We start from the raw sequence: 20,885 nt of genomic DNA on the forward strand, positions 1-20,885 counted from the left end.
GGTCGAAGGAGCAGGTAGTGGGTTAGGAGTGGCTGGGGTGGGTGGGGGTGCGGCTGTGGAAGGGAATTCAGAAAAGTGAAAGTCGTTTGTGTGAGGGGCTGCAGACAGCGAGTCATTCACCTCGATGCAGTCAATACTGACAACTTACAGAAACTAAATTAATATAAACTAATGGTAATGCAATGATGACAGAGATTAATAATAATATTTATATGATAACAGTAATAGTGAATATTGCAAGCCTACCACTAAAAATTGAATTACGAACTAAGAAAATGTGGTAATGTATGATATTATGACCTAGTGCTTACATATTAACTACTGCAGATCAGAAGCTTTTACAATTTTGTGTTTTACATTTCCAATTTTAACAAAAATAATGCCGTCTGTGGTCCAGACATTAGTCAGTCCATATCTCGTGATGCAGTCTTTCAATAGTGCATGCCGGGATTGCGTTGTCCTCTCTCAACATTACACCTGAGTTTTTTTTAACAATTTTTTATTAGTAAACACTTCTCTTCTTTTTCGGTAACTTAAGAATTTGACGATCACCGGCCGAGGTCGGTCTCCTTGCCTCCCAACCCGATGACTCCTATCGATGTCGCTCACCACCAGGTTGACCCCGACTTTTGCCACGACTTCGATGGCGATCTGATCTGTGTCTTCGTTGATTTTTTCCGGGATCCCAAACATACGGAGACTCTGCCGGCGCTGATATTGTTCAAGAGCGTCCTGCTTGTCTTCAAGCTTCCTTTCTAGGCTGGCGATTTTCTCATCTTTCTCACGAAGGGATGCCTCCAGTTTTTCGATCACCTCCGTGTTGCGCGCGAGAGCAGGCTTCAGCTCCGACACTATAGAGTCCTTGATGAGGTTGGCAAGACCCGCCAATATGTTGGGATCGCGCCAAGACTCCTCAAACACACGCTTCACACAATCTTCAATGCTTTCCTCCTGTTGCCTGTTTTTCCCAAGAACCATGATAGCAGAAATTATCAAACAACACTGGTAGAACAATAAATACAAAAAATAATAGATGAAATGCGGGTACATCTCCAGAAAAAATATGCGAATGCACGAGCTCAAACTAGCGTTGCTACTCACTGTCCGCCATGACAGTAGACTGGATGACAAAAATTCCTCAACCGAATAATAACAGGCATTTCCCATATTTATTCTGCGTTTAATTTCTTCCTGAGTGTAATTTATATTTGTTACTGTTGCTCCAAAATGTTTGAATTTTTCCACCTCTTCGAAAAATAAATCTCCAATTTTTATAGTGTTTCTATTTCGTACAATATTCTGGTCACGAGACATAATCATATACTTTGTCTTTTCGGGATTTACTTCCAAACCTATCGCTTTACTTGCTTCAAGTAAAATTTCCGTGTTTTCCCTAATCATCTATGGATTTTCTCCTAACATATTCACGTCATCCGCATAGACAAGAAGCTCATGTAACCCGTTCAATTCTAAACCCTTTCTGTTATCCTGAACTTTCCTAATGGCATATTCTAGAGCGAAGTTAAAAAGTAAAGGTGATAGTGCATCTCCTTGCTTTAGCTCGCAGTGAATTGAAAAAGCATCAGATAGAAACTGGCCTATACGCACTCTGCTGTAAGTTTCACTGAGACACATTTTAATTAATAAAACAAGTTTCTTCGAAATACCAAATTCAATAAGAATATTATATAAAAATTATCTTTTAACCGAGTGACATGCCTTTTTGAAATCTGGGAATAAATTATTTACTTATACGTTTTACAAATTCTAACTTTCAGATTTTTCGAGAACAGACTGGATGTCGTATGATAAAAGCTTTTCAACCGAATAATAACAGGCACTTTCCACATTTATTCTGCTTTTAATTTCTTCTCGAGTGTCATTTATATTTGTTACTATTCTCGGAAATTCCAAAAGCACTGTTTCATTACCATCCGCACGGCAAATAATCCCTAGGTCGTCCGAAGAAGGGATAGACTGAAAATTCTAGTTTGAGACCGTAACAGGCCACTCGGCCTAATATTTGTTAGGAAGACGACGACGACGACGACTATTCTTCCAAGATATTTCAATTTTTCCACCTCTTCAAAGAATAAATTTCCAATTTTGAGATTTCCAGTTCGTGTAATGTTCTGATCATGAGAGACTTTGTCTTTTCGAGATTTACTTTCAAACCTATCTCCTTACTTGCGTCAAGTAAAATTCCCGTATTTTCCCTAATAGTTTGTGGATTTTCTCCTAACACAATCACGTCATCCGCATAAACAAGCAGCTGATGTAACCCGTTCAGTTCCAAACCCTCTCTGTTTTCCTGGACTTTCCTAATGGCATATTATATAGCGAAGTTAAAAAGTAAAGGTGATAGTGCCTCTCCTTGCTTTAGCTCGCAGTGAATTGAAAAAGCGTCAGACAGAAATGGCCTATACGGACTCGCTGTAGGCCTAAGTTTCACTGAGACATTTTAATTAATCGAACTAGTTTTTTTTTTGTGAATACCAAATTCAAACAGAATATTATATAAAACTTATCGCTTAACGAGTTTTATGCCTTTTTCCAAATCTATGAATAACTGATGTAGGCCTACTGTGCCCTTAAACCATATTTCCTTTTTTTCTCCAATATAATATTCTGTCGAATACAAAAAAAAAATTCTGATCAGTAGTCGATCTATTACGTATAAAACCACATTGATGTCTACACCTGTGGAGTAACGGTCAGCGCGTCTGGCCGCGAAACCAGGTGGCCCGGGTTCGAATCCCGGTCGGGGCAAGTTACCTGGTTGAGGTTTTTCCGGGATTTTCCCTCAACCCAATGCGAGCAAATGCTGGGTAACTTTCGGTGCTGGACCCCGGACTCATTTCACTGGCATTATCACCTTCATTTCATTCAGACGCTAAATAACCTAGATGTTGATACAGCGTCGTAAAATAACCCAATAAAATAAAAAAAACACATTGATGTTCCTCAATATATTCATCTACATAAGGAGTTAATCTTTTCAAAAGAATATTGGAAACAATTGTATATAGCAGGCCTGCAGAACTCGTAAGTAGGGAAAATATGACTTCAGCCTCACTCACTTCTATTGGGGATGATCAACTTCTGCGTAGAGTTGTTTACATTCTTTGCGCGTGAAAGGACCATCAGTGGCGGCACTGTAATTTTCAAAAAGGATTGTAATAAAGTCATTGTATTTATAATGTGTTATCTCGTTTCAAGGTTTACAATTGTGCTAGATTTCCTGGCGGTAGTTTCTTTGAGATTTCTTTGCACCTAGCCTGCTTTAGATTTTCGAAAACTTTCCTCCTATCATAACCTACGGAAACATAAATTTGTAGCATATAAGTAATGAACCTTGAAAGTTACTATTCATTTCAATACAAAATGAACACAACGAGTGATGTCCTTAATTTAACAGGATATAAATAAATAATATACAGTTCGTAATAATGAACTTACCCGAAAGTTCGTTTATTCTACAATTCTTAATATGGGCTTCGTTAAAATGTAGTTTAATATTGAAATGACGAATAGAAATAAATTTGATGGGACACAATACACAAGCAATTCTTTCGTCTTCTTCAACAACAAAATAATTATATTTGCATTTACTTTGGAATTAGTATTTCTTCACGGGTTTAGATTTTGCCATGTTCCAGTTCTCTTCCAACTGCAGTACGCGTATTTATTTATTTATTTATTTATTTATTTATTTATTTATTTATTTATTTATTTATTTATTTAAATTTAAATTTAATTTTTAATTTTTAAGTATTAATTTTTTTTTATTTAAAATTTTTAAATTTTTAATTTAAAATTTTTAATTTTTAATTTCAAATTTTTTATTTCAAATTTAAAATTTAATTTTAATTTCAAATTTAATTTTTATTTATTTAGGTGCAGTGCGTTACAATGTTGAATGACAGCATTGATCTTCGGTCATATAGCTACCACTCACTTATCAACATAAAATTTATATATCGTCCTATTGTTAGTAAAACCAGTTAAGTTCAGTAATGCAAGTTTTGTAAAAAACAAGATTTAAAACTTTATTAATGCACGAAAAATCATAATAAATTCTTCAAGTAAAGTACAGTAGCGTACAAATTAATCCGAACACGACATATTTTTACATTTTCTGTCATTGTTGGCCACACAGCTGCTCATACCGCTTTAATTGGCATCTGTAGTACGTGTAATTCCATTGTTGAAGGTCTGTCGTTATTATTTTTTATAATGTGACATTTTGCCTGTCGTTTTTTACTTATAAGCATTTCAGTTGTTTTGAAGATTTAATACTGCAATCCTGTGTACATTCTGTCGTCTTCACAAATGGATACAACTCCACGAAAACGGTCTAAAATTATAACATTAGCAGAGCATTCTTCTATGACACAGAGGCAAATTGCTGCAGAATGTCACATCGGTTTGGCTACTGTTAAATCGATCATAAAACGATACAGGGAGACTGGATCCATCACACCCCACAAAAAAGGAAACTGTGGTCGGAAAAGGAAGACTTCACCTGCAGATGATCGTTTAATTGTCAGGAAAAGTAAATTAAATCCTAGACTAACTGCTGTCGACTTAACCCGCGAGTTAATGGCTACCACTGGGGCGAGTATTCACGTCACAACAGTGCGGCGTAGGCTTTTGGAAGCTGGACGAAGGGCTCGTAAGCCTATTAAGAAGCAACTGCTAACCCCTGTTATGTGCAAAAAACGCTTAATGTGGGCAAAATTACATCAACACTGGACAGTGAATGACTGGAAGAATGTACTATTTTCCGATGAGTCTCATTTCGAGGTCCACGGCCACCGTCTTTCTTACGTACGGAAAGGATCCGAAAAAGTAACAGCAGCTCATCTCCAACTAGCACCCAAATACCCCCCTAAAGTAATGTTTTGAGGTTGTTTTACACATGAAGGGCCTGGAGCATTAATACCTATCAAGGGAATGATGAATTCTGACAAATATATTCACTTATTGGAAACCAGAATCGTATCCCAGCTGCAAAAATCATTTCCAGATGGCAGAGGTGTGTTCCAACAAGACCTGGCACCATGCCATACGTCTCGAAAAACTACAGAATTCTTCAACAAGAAGAATATTCAGGTATTCCCCTGGCCAGGCAACTCACCCGACATCAACCCCATTGAGAACTTGTGGTCAATTTGCAAAAGAAGAATGTAAAAAATGGATTGTCCTATAAAGGAGAAGATGATTTCTGCCCTCATTTGTGTATGGTTTAGCGATGAAGAAATGAAGAATATTTGTGGGAAATTAGTGGAATCCATGCCAAATCGTCTCAGAGTTCTTATTAGGAACAAGGGAGGCCACATAGATTACTGGGGTATGTCTTAGATCCTTTTGTTTTTTTGTTTTTATCCCGTTTGAGTGTTTTTGCATAAGTAATTACGTTGTTCGGATTAATTTGCACGCTACTGTAATTGGTTTGTTCCCCACAACATTTCGGACTTATTCTATTTTAGTAGAATACAGAGCACGGAAAGACAAGTCGGGGACTGTACTTAACTTATTTTACCAAAAGTGGACTTAATCAATTTTACTAGTTCTATTATAATAGGACGGTGTATACATAGGTAGGCCTTCTTACATTATATGCACACATTTATTTTAAAATTTATTTTACATGTCTTTTAACTTATTTATTTCTGTCATTCATTTTTTCTTAATTTCCAAAGGTATGTTTCTAAGGATTTTATTATCTGTTCATTTGTAATTCTTGATAGCGTATTGTTTACTTGCCGCTGCGATTGGGTTATTTTACGACGCTGCATCAACATCTAGGTTATTTAGCGTCTGAATGATATGAAGGTGATAATGCCGGTGAAATGAGTCCGGGATCCAGCACCGAAAGTTACCCAGCATTTGCTCGTATTGGGTTGAGGGAAACCCCTGAAAAAACCTGAACCAGGTAACTTGCCCCGACCAGGATTCGAACCCGGGCCACCTGGTTTCGCAGCCAGATACGCTGACCTGCCGCTGCGAGAATAAATGTTGATGCAGTCGAGCGTAACTAGTTTCTATGACCGCACCAGTAGAAAAAGTGAGTAGGGTAGAAGGGATACGAAGGCAGTCGCTCTGAGGAGCTACAATTTGGCAGGTCTGGTATATAGCATCGTTAAATAAGAAACTGAAAAATATATTATCTATTGCTACAATATAACCATCTGAGCCACCGAGATCTTCAATGACTTTAGTTTGGGACTTTCTCTCTAGGCTCGCTAGAAAATAAAAAAAAAAAAACATGTAAACAAGTAACAACTAGTTGAACCAATAACAATGGAGAGTTAAAAGCATGAATGTAAATAAATTTTGAAATGTAGACTATGAACCCAAGATAGTGAGTTTTTAGTAATAGGAATTGGTGTCAACAAGTACAAAAATGTCTTTTGCGTTTGTGATCAAAAACTGCTTCAATATACAGAGGCAATACTGTGTCACAGGTTTCAGAAGTATCCTTTATTTTATGTAGATAACTAGTATATTATACTTATTGTATTTTGGCTTTTTTTTTTTAGTGTTCTGTGCACAAATATAGTTCCAACTTTGGAATTATTGGAATGGCAATGATGACATAGATATGATTTTGGTTTTCTTTTTCCGAAAGAAATTATGAATTCCTATTCAGAAGTAATCAAGTGATGTGTAATTGACAGTAAAGAGTTTGTAAAACATTTGTAAAATGAGAGTCATTTTGCTATAGAACATATAGAAGTTTATGTGGTTCTTGAAACCCACTTTTCATATTATTAACTCACCATGATTGGCGAGAATGAATAAATATTAAGACCACAGTGGTAGGCAGCTGTCGCTTCAAACGAAAGAATCACGTCCAAATATGGCTAAGTTATATTGATCCACGGTAGGTATTATAAATCAGCGAATAAAATACCAGTGTTTTCGTAAAGGACAAGTGTTATCCCTGCACCAAAAATGTAATAGAAATAGAATAAAAATTAGTATTTTATTATGGTCCAAATTTGTAGTAATATGATTTACTGTAAATAGGCCTACCCATTACCGTGGATCACTAGCTCTGTTACTTTCAGTGGTAATTCGGTAGAAAACATTGGTCAAAATGAAGGACGTCACTGACATCATCGAGGATCAGCGAGAGGTTAGGATTGGTTTATTGAGATTTTTGTTATGCCTTGCATATACGTTTCTGGTAGGCATACCAAAAGCCTGAACAAACCCAACCTAACCTGTCACTGATCCTCGATAATGTCCGCCATATTGACCGAAGTTTTCTACTAAATTACCTCTTTGACGCAATATTAAAGAATTACATGGTAATTATTTACTATAGCGTTACCACATTAAGGTACAAAGGATAAATCGCAATATAGCGAAGGCCAGTAGGGAAGTTATCCCCACCCACATAAAATGTGCATTCGACACAACAATCGCCTATCACGTAGAGTGTCTGTTGAGCTAGTAGGGGAAAAGTGGAAGGGGTCGTGGGCGGAGTTTCTTCGTTCGCTATATTGCGATTTGCCCGGTACAAAATATGTATTTAGGCTACATCCTTAGGTTGTGGTCTAGTTATATGTATCTTATACAAAAAAAAAAAATCAATTGCTGGCGGCAATTTCACAACGGAAATAAGAGTCGAAAGCTTTTGTGAAAGTGCTGGCCGATGGAGAGGTGAGGGCAGGCAGGATCTCTCGAGCGAAGTGGGAGGGATAGGCGGCAGGGAGGGGAAGCACATGCATCTCACTTCCTTGCGTTTCCTTACAGAATCACATTGAAAAGACGAGTTTTCGTAAGATCGAATCAGTAACAGGTTAGGTTAGATTAGTTAGGCTTTTGGTATGCATTGGAAGAAAGGGCACATTCTTAGGCAATTGTGAGTATCCCTCACTGCCGCCTACCTATTCCACCTCAATGGAGTGATCTCTCCTGCCCGCATCTCTTCACTGGCCCCCACTTTCACTGCAATTTTCGGCCTTTATTTTGGGAATGAAATTTTGATTTGGTACCCGATTATTTTTCTTTACGATATCTATGACTCGTCTAGGACCTAAGAATGTAAATACATTTGTACCATAACGTGGTAATGTTATAGTAAAGAAATAACGATTAGATTTTAGATATAGATTCGAGTTTATCGTAAAAGCTTTGAAATATGGTGGACATTAATAAAGATGGTTCAGAATGAATGCCCTGCAGGCCTACTTGTTATTTTTGCGGTCTTCCTAGCAGATGCATTACTTAAAGTTAAAGTACGATGCATAGAATAGAAGGGAAATAAAATTTACCAATATCATTAAGCTTAAAGCATGTTTTTTTTCCAGAACTGGATCAAACTACCACCCTACTTGTTCTTAGGCAGGTTTAGTTTGAAACAGTGGCGATTTGTCATAAGGACCACAGAACAGTGCACCACCTCTTCAAATAATACATATTTTTAAAATTAATATTAATGAACTGCAGTAGACTATGTGAGCGACATAATTCCTATATTATAATACTGTAAAAAATAGCGATGTGCTTGCACTGTTCTTCTTGATGCCTGGGACTTACGTTTGCCCCCCCCCCCTCCCCGACACTTGTGGCACACTCTTCCATTCGGGCATGCGCAGTAGTAGTGTTTCACTGGCAGGCATTTGAGCAGGGAAGGGAGACAGTAATACAATGCTTAAAAGGGGTTAGAAGTACTTTCAGATGTGTTCTCAAGCAATCTTGTTAGCTCGTTCCATCATAAATGTTACAATGAAAAATGTGTCGTCATTTAAATAAGTCTTTTTCTATAAGACCTTTACATGAAAAAATCGAAATAAAAAGCTGGATAGACAAAGAAAATTCAACAGTTGTACTAATGAAAATGAATTTTCTTGTCATTTCTCTATTATTGTTCTTTGTCACTTGAATTAAAATTACAAGTGACAAAGAACAATAATAGAGAAATGACAAGAAAATTCAACAGTTGTACTAATGAAAAATGTATTATGCATCTGCAAATATTAAAAAAAAAAAAAAATTGATGAAGTGCAAAAAAGAATTAAAGAATTAAAATGCTCACTCAATATGTACACTGGCTCGTCCATCAGCTAAACCTCACCATTGCAAATGCAGCCTCAATCAATCGACATGTCAGAATATTTTTGTTAGCCTTGGAGGATTTTGTACATTCTTTTCTAATTCTCCACAGAGAACCAATGTTTTAGACAAGATAGTAGGAAAACATCTTCCTCGTCCTGTACTAACGTGATGACATTTTTACTTGAACACCATAAACACTATTTATGAGTACAGAGAAGAAATCTTGGAAAGTGTGGAGACAATTGAAATGCAGGAAAACATCAAACACAAAGGCACAATAGAACAGGCAACTGGTGCACTGCTGTGAGTAACAATTAGTATCATGACTGTGAAATGAGCGGGCCCGGGTTCAAATCCTGGTTGGGAATAGGTTCCTGGTTGGGAATAGGTACCTGGTTGAGGTTTCTTCTGGGGTTTTCCCCTCAAGCCATTAAGAGCAAATGCTGAGTAACTTTCGGCACTGGACCCGACTCATTTCGCAGACATTATCACCTTCATGTCATTCAGACGCTAGATAACCACGGCAGTTGATAAAGCATTGTAAAATAACCAAGTAAAAAAACAGGCAACTGGGTTGAAAAGAACACTAAAATATTATGATTTTGTATTTTGGTCCTCATTGTTTCACTAAATCATGCCTCACATTGACATACGTTTCAAACAAATGCAAATGAGACAGTTAGACCCAGTTGTCACCAAAGAAAACATAGAGCAGTTCATACGTAGGATTTAAAAAATTGGAAATGATATAAGTACAAATGAAAATAGTCCTGAAGAAGAGATCCATCAAACCAGAGATGAGAAGGCAAGTTCACGAGGATCATGGAAGCCAAATAAGTCTGTGATGTAATAATTATTTGCCAAGCAGAAGAAAGGTTCTCATTCACAGGTCATCTCGTAGCTGCTAACTTGTTTCTGCCAGAATGTTTTCCAAAATGTGTGCAGTGTTTCCCTGACAAATAACTCAACAGTTCAGGCCTACCCATTTTTTGATTTGAAAAAGCTCTTCGCAGAATTGGGACTGATATATTGCAGGAGCGAGTTCAGAGGCATGTCGGCACTCTACTCTTCCATACATCAGAGGAACTTAGTTGAAACATTTGGGGAATGTTTACGACTTCTGAAGGTTATAATTACAATTCCGATGACATCACAGGCAGAGCGATGCTTTTCTACACTTAAATGTATCAAAACCTTTCTTAGAAATTCAATGTTGCAAGAAAGACATAGCATTATGTATGGTATCCATAAAAAGTAAATTTGTTTCTGATATCCCAGACTATAAGAACAAAGACATAGACAAATGTGCGAAATTGAAAGAGAGAAGAGCAGAATTTTTGTATAAAAGCAAATGAATTTTGTTATAAAATACAACATTGCCGATACCGGAATTATGTATTATATTTTACAGTGTGCTACAAGTACACTTTGTACATAAGCATGTGAACTTTTATTATGATGTGTGAACTTTGTTATAAAACACAACATTGCGAAAACAATATTATTTACAGTGTACTACAAGTGAAATTGAACACTTTATTTTGCTATTAATGGATCTACACAGGAAACTGATTACCAGTGATTTCTTAACCAAGAAAATAATATAAGTCTATAACATACAAATGTTATTAATTAGTAGTTGCATAGTAGTTACTACAACAATAATAATAATAATAATAATAATAATAATAATAATAAAAACAACAATAAATAATTGTGCATCACGAGAATTATTTATCACCACATGCCACTGGTTTGAAAGAATCGTGTTGTCTCTCTTAATGAACTTGGGCTATATAGGCCTAGACCTAAATGTTTTATGAACTTATGCGAGAATAGTAGCTGTTTCCGAATGTAGAAGTGATTTTATTTCATTTCATAGAGATGTTTGTATGTGTGGACTGATAATGACCATGTTTTAATCATGTTAAACATTACCAGTTTTCTTCAAGTTTTTTAGTATCATTTTATAAATTGTATAATATATATATATATATATATATATATATATATATATTAATTTCATATTACACTTTCAAGTTTTGTGGGTCTTGCAACAATCAAACATGTCATAAAACAGCTTTGGATAAAAGTTTAAAATACGCGTGACGCGACTTGAACCGTTCTTGCGCAAACATTGCATATATGACAAAAATTTCAAACTCTTCCCTCCACCCTTAATTCTCTCCTCTTCCTTTCCCTCCATATATCTATTTCTTTTCTTCACTCTTTAATGTCTTCCATCTTGTCTTAAATGTCTCTTAATTATTACATTCTAAATCACACACACTTTCACCATTATACACTATTTTTAAATGTACATACACCAGTGGAAATGGTAGGATTTGAACCAACAAACCCATAATCAGCACATTCGTGCCTTTAACCACAGAGCTATTGAAGAGTTGAAGGATTAACATTTCCATACCCTATACCAGGTATATTACATTACGTCATAGCCTACGTAACAAGTTAGAATTATATACTCAGGGCTGGTTCTACAGAGCGGTCTATGACATTTTCTACTGCACTCGGTGGCAAACGGGCTCGGTATCAACTTTTGTCATTCCTGGTAAATGGGGTCTACTACGTGGTGGGAATATAATGGTGTAGCAGACGGTTGACTCAAACTCGTTTTCTACTGCGCATGTCGTCACTTGGGAAGCAGCAGCGGCACGCTAATTCGCGCCGCAGTGCTCGAGGAACAAAACAAATAGCTGTTGTGTGTACGTGCTCAGTGTTAATTCTTTTATATATATATATATATATATATATATATATGTATATAATATTGAATGTTATTCTTGTATCAGTAATGCTATTAATATGACACATGCTATTAGTATGCCTGGATGTGCAGTATCTGGTTGTTTGAGTTACAATCGAAAAACAAAAGGAACTGACGTAAAATATTATAGGTTTCCGAAGAATGAAGACTTGGCAAGACAATGGTTGCATGATTGTAGAAGGGAGGATGAAGTCAATTTACAGCACAATGAGTTTTCTCGCATGTTATTGAATTTTATTTGCTTCGCAACTCATTTGCAAAATGTATTTTCATGTTAAACTTATTGTTTGACTTATTCCATAGACTGCTTTGAGGGAAAAGAAAGGGGGTAAAAATCTTAAGACTTAATGTTGTTTCAGCTCGAATATGTTCACTTCATTTTGAGGAGTCAAGTTACGAAGTACCTTTAAAGCAGAAACTCATAAATTATGAACCAAAAACCAGTCGTAATCTGAAAGTAGACGCTGTACCCACAAAAGCTCTGGCGCAGTTTTGCTTGAAACGAAAATCAACAGATAATCTGTGATTGGACAGATGTGAAAAACGGAGAAGGAGAAAAGAAATTCATGACAACATTGCCAATAGTTCATGTACTGTTCAGGCCACTTCCAAAACCAATTCAGACGAACATTAGACCTAAATAACGAAACGTGAGTAATTACAGCATTATAATAACTATTAACTGGTATGTTCCTGTGTATCATATTGTTAAAATTTTTCACATATGAGTCGCTCCGCAGAAGGGAATAATTTTCTCATAGTTCTTCAAAACTTTCTAAGCTAAAAGGACTTAATTACATGTCTCATAAAATGTTAAAGCTGTGGAATCTTTTAACAACTTCCAGACAGAAAAGGCTTCAGTAAATGGAAGGATTCAATTATCTCGAATGTCAATAGAGGAGCAAAAAAGGCGTCAATCAATGGGCATGAAATAATTATTTTCTCGCTTAACCCTAGCATTATCACGGTTGGGAAAAAATTGCCCACCCTTTTTATTTTCTAAATTTTTTTGAATTAATGAAATCTGACAGCTTTCACCTTTACTCTATGGGTCTCTAACGTGATAAAGTATGCACACAAATGTTCTGTTTCAGATTTCAAATATAGCAGACTAATAATTTGAAGTATTTGTTAGTGGACAGATTTTACCCACCCTTGGCATTTCATATGACCTACACTTTTAAACATTTTCTAGTTTGAATTCTGTGATTTTTGTCCATTGTTGTAACTTTGTAATGCCGTTAAAGTCGTTTACTGTTTCAATTCTCCACTTTACCAGTTACTTGCAGTGTAGAAACTTGAGTTGGTAAATTTCTTCTTTCTTTATTGGTTTTTATTCAAATCTAGTTGTAGTCAGGGATACAGAACATAGACATGAGTTGTTTTGTGGATAATAGCAGCCTTAATGTTTTGGGTGAAAGTGATATTATAGTGCTATTGGAAATTGATTTACCAGCGGAGTTGAAGAAAGAAAGTGGTAGTGAGGAAGATAATACAGAAGTGGTTAGTGAGGGTGAATCAAGGTCTATTTCAAGTACTAGCTGCTAACAAGAAAGCCGTTCACATTACGAAAATTAATGTCGGATGTGGAAATTGTGGACTTAATTTGTGTAAAAAAATATTCAGATATTAAAATTGTGTGCAGGAGCATTTTACTAAAATAAATATGCAGAATCACTGGAATGAAAAACTGATTTGTTTTTTTTTTTAAGTAGTGTAAAAATGTTGACGATGAAACTTTATTGAACATATTTGAGGAACTCAGAATCAAAACGCGTTAAGTCCACATTTTATCGAAAATGCGTTTTTTTTTTTTTCAAATTTGCCTTCTTTTAGGGACACTTCATCATGCTACACTTGACATTTGTTGCAATTCACATTTTCAGCCTCTTTAAAGCCAGCCTGAAATCGAAGGTCTGATTCAGAACGTATTCTGTCCATCACCCTGAATGGATCAAACCAAGTTGAGTCCATGAACTTAAGATATCTTCTAACGAAAGCAGTACACCAGAATGAACGTAATTAATTCGACACCTGCCTTTAACAAATGTTCATTATTGACTCTTTTGTAAAGTTTGCTTGTTGCTACCTTTAAGTTCATGCAGTAAGATTTAAAAGGACAGGTTTATTGCCCGGAATCTCTATTTAAATCTCCACGCGCAGACAGTGAATTGGTGGTGTGCGGTAAGTGGCATTTAAAGGCAGGTGGAGGTCGTTTGCAATAAACATGGGTCTTTTACTACAAATTGTGATATTATACTCATAATTTGGTAACAGTTTGAACAGTATGTTAAGTTTCGAAAGACTCCAGTACAAAACATTTCTTGTGAGATTTACAAACTTTGCAGGTTCTCGCTGGCTTCGTTTTCTGTGTGTGGTAGATATATGATGGGAGGGGGGGGGGAAATAAGCCCAACAGTTTGCTTGTAATATTGTCGTCGTAACTCCAGCATCCCCTCCCCTTTCACTAACACTTCAGTTAGGCAAGGTTAACCATCTATAAAATACCTGCTTCCAGGTCAAGTCGAAGATTTGTATAGATCCTTTCCTTCCTGGGTTTGCTTCCCTTCATGGTCTTACATGCAATTACGTAGACATTGAAAAGCTGAAAAGTACCATAAACATTATAATGAAGAAATATTTCTGTAGTTTTTTTTTACGTATTTTCCCATAATGGAGAAGGGATATAAGACTTCATTCTGACGCTGACCTGACAGTAAACCCACAACATAACGTTATTGTACTCTATTACGCCCTTCAGTTTCACCACTGTTTATTCCTCTTCATTGTTACCCTTTTTTCCTTTATGTTGACCATGTGAATGTTGTGCTTCGTAGACAGACCTTTTCTGTCATGTCACTTTACTGCCAATAACTCTTACAAGACCTCGATTCTGATTCCCTTTCGTAAACTTTGCTCATTCCACTTGGAATGCAGGATAGAACTTCAATGCACTTTTATTCAAACAGAATTCTTGAAAACCTGTCGCGTATATTTAGAGGAAAATAACTCCTCTTCTTCAGGAAAGATCGTTTTACAACATACAACAACCCTCTAAATAGACAGCTTGAAATAACTGCATTTGACAGCTTGAATGAAAACTGTCAATAAAAGTCGCAGGGTCATAAAGACGTCATGTCTAGACGGCTATGCTTTGGGAGCGCATCACGTTCCTGACAAGACGTTAGTAGGGAAGGGATTAGTTAATACAGCTTCTTGGTAGTCATAATCAATTAAACTACCCCACTTCCAAAACCTTACGCAGCTGAGCTGAGCTAAGCTAAGCTAGCAAGCTGCGAGAGAGTCTGCAATACTTCCTGCGTGACGTCATCACATAGTAGGAGAACGGGCGAGGCTGTGCACTGCTTCACCATTTTATTCCCACCACGGGCTACTACAGTTGCTAGAGTTGGCTATTAAAATGACGGTTTTATATTGTTTACTAACCTTGACTACAGAAAGTGTTGAAAATGATTTCCCTCTGCTGCAACATATTCCTGACATCTCCGAAGGAACTTGTTATTTACGTGTATAAGTTTGTCTTCTGTAATTCTCCCGATTTCTCGTACAATACTGTCTTTCAACTCACGAATTGTGTGCAGATTGTCTTTGTATATCCTACTTTATTTTTTAGATTTTCCCATAAATAAAAATTGCAGACTGATAAATCGGGGGACCTAGATGGCCATAATCCTCTACTAATCTGTCCCCGAATTTTTCGCTTATCATATTCTATGTTTTGGCTGCTGTATGGGCAGTTGCTGAATCCTGCTGGAAATAAGCACTCTGACACTCAATATCGGTTAACTTTTCAAAAAAATGGGTTGAGTATTTGTGTTCTTTATCTGTCACTATTGATTGTATCATCAAAAATATAGGGCCTATAATCATATGTTCAGTTATACCGCACCATATGCCAACCTTCTCATCATGTAAAGGAGTTTCGTGAATGAGATGATTTTCTGTACTTCAGTATCTATTGTTTTATGATATAACATGGCCATGTAAGTGAAACCATTCATCTGTGAAAATAATTACTGTAAGATCCACAATGCCATTGACAACACTGTGTAAAACCCAGTTACAAAAATTCACATGATTCACATTATCTCTAGGCTGTAATTCATGCACTATTGTCACCCTGTAGGCTTAAATTTGAGAATTTTAGTGGCTCTAAATGCTTTTTGTGAGAGACGGCAGAGAGATTTTCGAGGAGAATGTTCTAACCCAGTAGTGTCAGAGTTGTAAGCTCCAAAAGCAGTTGTGGAGCTAGAGTCAGAGCTTGAACTTGCTTATGTTGTGGAAGCACCGGAGCTCGGAACAGGCATAGTGGAGCGCTCCGCTCTGTTTAGGCTGTGTCTGACAATGCTGTTCTAACCTTTCTCTTATCTCATCGAGTTTTTCCTCGGTAAGTACACTTGGGTTTCTCTTTCCACGTTTATCAGAACTGACGACTCTGTTTCTATACAATTTTTTACGAGTTTTAATATAGTCGTCCTATATCCAAATGTCAACAGAGATAATAGGCAACTGAACAGCAGCTATCAGTTGCAATGTGACCATGTGCTGTGTTCTTAAGTCGTCATACATATTGTGAAGTTTACTTCAGCCTTTGACTTTTCAGGTAATAATAGACTTGAAGTTGCAGTGTTTGTTGTCTTATGAGTATCATGAAGTAAACCATCCATGTCACAAAATTCACTGATTTTGCATTTAATTAAAAATTGATTTATTGATTGGTTGCCTACCAAACTTGTTAGGAAAATAAGAGGGATAAAAACAAGAGAGAATTGTAAGCTCAATTTACTTATGACAGTCCGTAGTAATCACATTGTAATTTTAATTTACTCAAATTTAAATTTGTTATTTATACTTAATGTCACAGTATAAAAATCATGCATACAGCAAGCGTGAAAAATGAATATCCACACTCGTGGTTTAAGGGCACTTGCTCACGCTTATTCTTAATTTAACCACTCGTGTGGAAAAATGTCTCTTTACACATTAGTTGTGTAAATAACTATTTTGTCATACTCGTGTAAGAGTAGACAAAACATTTAGATGTCGAAAAGACTTACTGAACTAGTGTGTTTCTTCTTTTGTGAAAGATTCAGTCAGCCACCAGCTCAGCTCAGCTGACAGGCATGTTTGCCTTCTAATCTGGAGTTTTACTCAGGCATGGGTTCAATTCCCACTTGCGCTCATTAACTAGTTGGCGTTTTCCGAGGTTTTCTTCAACCTTAAAGTGAATGTCGGGTAATCTGTGTCGTATCCTCAGTCTCATCTTATCTTACCAAATGCCATCTCACTATTACTAATTCCATTGAGGCTAAATACTGTAAAAGGTGGTGACACTAAAGAAAATATGTAAATATTTCAATATTTTATATTATTATTTTTTTGTTAATAAGTTAGTGATTCCAAATAAAATATGAAATCCTTAATAGTCTATATGATAATGAAGTTAACGCAAATATCATTGTCGTCCAGTTTCAACAATGCAGGGTTCATCTAACAATAGTCTGATTGGTGTTAGCTGCATATTGTAGGTAGTTTCGGTGATTAATATATGTTGCAATGAAAGTTGTCGTAAGTCTCCAATATGGGTGAATGCAATCACAGTTTTAAATTTTTTAAAAAGTATTTTGACAAGTCAGGTAGAAAATTATTTTGGAAATATGAATTACACATGAAAAAAACGTAGGTCTATTTATATAGCGCACTACAAATGTTTCAGCACAATTACGAAACTCAATACATGATATAGTTAATGAAATTACAATGAATAACTTCATTTTACCTAGCAACAATCAGCACTATTACGAAACTCTTAGACATTATTAGACCTCATAAATAGAATTACAAAAAATAACTGTGTTTTACTTACCGACACATTCTCTTTGTAAACTAAGTTATGCTACTCAGTCTTGTTGATAATGTCATCTATGTTCTTGACTGAATATTTTCTTTTTTATGGGGTTTCATATTCTACCTTGCAAACTATATCACTTTTTTCCACTTCTGCAAAATCATTCTGTGGGAAAATGAAATGTGTGTACAAATCCTCAAGTTTCCTTTTTCTTAGAAAATTAACTTCATACAAATCCCTAACAACTTCTGTCTCTATTCTGCCAGTGATATATCTATTTCTTTTCTTTGTTGGAAATATAACAGAATTCTCTTTCCGACAGTTTTCCGCTTTCCTCCTGTTCTTCACTTTCCTCATTTTCTTTTCTTGCTGCTTCATCATCATTATAATGGTCAGAATCATCACTATTTTCTTGCTATTCATCTGCTGTGGTCCCTACCACATTCCCAGTACCCTTACCTCTTAGTGGGAAACCCCATTTCTCATACATCAATGATCCTTCAAGCAAAGTTTTTTCTTCCTCTCTACTTAAAGTGGTTTGACCTTCCTTTCTGAACTTGTATTTATTGTTTATCTTGTCATGTAGAGTGGTATAAGGCAGTGATATTCAACCTTTTATCTCGCTGTGTCCCTAGAGACACTTTTCCACACAAACTCGTACCCCCAAAGTTGTTATGCTTAATTCAAACTATACATAACTATATCTAAACTACATTAAACCAACAGTTTATCAATTATTAAATCATCCAGTTTTAAACTATAAAAAATAATAATGCTATTAAATAAATAATTAAAGAAACAACGTTACAGATATCATAAAAAAGAAAAATTATCTTATTATATTATTAACTTAAATGGTACTGAGCTGTTAAAAATGCCTGAGATTATTTTCTGTATGCCAGCTATTCGATTCTTGGCCGAATCTTTGTGAATGCGAGTATCCGAGGTGATTCTGGATTCAAGCGATTTCTGTGTTTCGTTTTGATTTTTGTCAATGCAGAGAAACCCTGCTCACTCATATAAGTAGAGGGGAATGGCAGAAGTATGAAATGGCAGTGTCACTAAGTTCCATATTTCCACTCTTTGCGAGCATAACACCAAAAATTACAAATTGACAAGTTTTCGAATTTTATTTTCAGTGAACTATCAACGGACATTTTTAACAGACATTCTTTCGGTTTTAAGGGAAGTTCAGAGGAATTAATGTCTGTGGTGGAAAACGGATTTGTAATGCAATTTTTGTGATATCTTCTTTCTAAGTTTCTGGAAAGTATTCCAAAAACAGTATTCTGAGATTTTCTAAGTGACATTTGATTATTTCCAAAACTCCATAACCAATACTAACTCAATTTGGCCACTATCTTCAAACAGAGTTGGAAAAACTAATATTCCCTTTATAAACCTAGTCAGTCCAAAATAAAACTTTCTAATGAAATCCTTTCACTTTGTCGGGGACTTTTTGTCTAAACCTTGGAGTTGAAGATTGAGATAATTATTAAATTTGTTGAAAATATCCGTCAAATAAGCTAGTTAACAAGCTCAACCTTCATCTTCAAAATACGTCACCAGATCAGATTTCAATTTTGGAAGGAAACACTTTGCCTCGTTTTCCAATTCAAAAAGACGAGTTAGTATGTGTCCTCATGATAACCACCGCACCTTGATGTGCAAAAACAGTTGAGTGTGTATGTATCTTATCTTTCAATTTTTTAAAGACGGGGTTCAGTGCATATGACTTGATTAAATTTATCACTTTTATAGTACTGTTCAGCATTTCTTGTAAATCAGGAGTTATTTTTTTCGCAACCTAGATTTCTCTGTGTATAATGCAATTTTGCCAAATTATTTTGGGGTTAATTTCGCGAATATTTTTTTTAATTGGGTTATTTTACGACGCTGTATCAACATCTAGGTTATTTAGCGTCTGAATGAAATGAAGGTGATAATGCCAGTGAAATGAATCCGGGGTCCAGCACCGAAAGTTACCCAGCATTTGCTCGTATTGGGTTGAGGGAAAACCCCGGAAAAAACCTCAACCAGGTAACTTGTCCCAACCGGGATTCGAACCCGGGCCACCTGGTTTTGCGGCCAGATGCGCTGACCGTTACTCCACAGGTGTGGACCTTTCGCGAATATGAGCAACAAGACCGCTTTTATGACTTGTCAATGAAACAGCTCCAGCTATGACAGATTTAATTCTAATCTTATGAAATTTTCAAGAATTTTAAAAATATCGTCTCCCTTTTTTATGTTCTGGTAATTGTTTACATCCTAGTATTTCATCAGCAGCAACACATTTCTTAACATATAGTGAACATATATAACTCGGCATCATCAGACACATCCACCGATTCATCAATTTGAATTGCAAATCTTTTGTCCAGTTTAATGTTTTCTACTATTTGCTCAGCATCTTATGCCATGTCATAAAATCTATTCCTTACACTGGTTTTCACTAGCTGTAATCATTCATTCATTCATTCATGAAACATATATGCTTATTTTAAATTTTACATACACCCTAAGATGTCTTTACGTACCCACTGTTGAATATCACTGGTATAAGACACACCATACTGTTCTGATGCTTTTTGAATACTTAATTTCCCCGAATTTATAGCATTTATGGTATTAGTTAGGTATGTATGATTATACTGGCATCTAACATCCGACTCAACTTTCTTTTTGTACTTCCCAATGCTGAATGGATTCACCCAACAATGTAACATTTTTTTGTGTTAGACAGACTAAGCTTAAAATAAAACAAGTTTACTACTAGCAGCCGCTATCTGAATAATTATAATTTTCTTATACCATTGTTCTGTTCCAAATTATTACTAATTAAAGTTTCAGTGTTCATAGTTGTTTACTACCTAATATTACAAATGATCGGAGTCACCGCTCTGTCGCTGTCACCCACTTGTATGGTAACCTAGTAGTTGATACAGCATCTTTAAATAACGAAGTAGAAAAAAATTCAAATCTTGTAGCCCTACTGTATGTCATTATAAAATAATGTAATTAGGTGTTTTTGCTGTGTCAGATTCATAAAATGTGTTCTATGATTTACCTTAACATTTAAGCTTTTGCAATTGCTTCATCACTGAAATCATCATTTACTGGTGAGTATTCTAAAAAGAAAATGGGATATTTTGT

The 20,885-nt window shown here is 35.8% G+C and overlaps 1 protein-coding gene across 2 annotated transcripts in view; it reads left to right on the forward strand.

Annotated features, from left to right (window-relative positions):
* Positions 1-6,266: 6,266 nt before the first annotated feature.
* Positions 6,267-20,885, forward strand: part of LOC138707908 (glutaryl-CoA dehydrogenase, mitochondrial) — a 72,694-nt gene continuing 58,075 nt past the window's right edge. Inside the window, exons 1-2 of one of the 2 annotated variants that reach the window (XM_069837954.1) lie at positions 6,267-6,479; positions 20,813-20,851. In XM_069837954.1, coding sequence (XP_069694055.1) covers positions 6,410-6,479; positions 20,813-20,851 — 109 coding nt within the window. In that variant the 5' untranslated portion in view covers positions 6,267-6,409. Of the gene's footprint in view, positions 6,480-6,865; positions 6,890-20,812; positions 20,852-20,885 lie in introns of those variants that run through there. The other variant, XM_069837955.1, reaches the window with a different exon arrangement.

The sequence above is a fragment of the Periplaneta americana genome, chromosome 10 (genome assembly GCF_040183065.1).
Source record: "Periplaneta americana isolate PAMFEO1 chromosome 10, P.americana_PAMFEO1_priV1, whole genome shotgun sequence".
In the NCBI taxonomy this organism is placed as follows: domain Eukaryota; kingdom Metazoa; phylum Arthropoda; class Insecta; order Blattodea; family Blattidae; genus Periplaneta; species Periplaneta americana.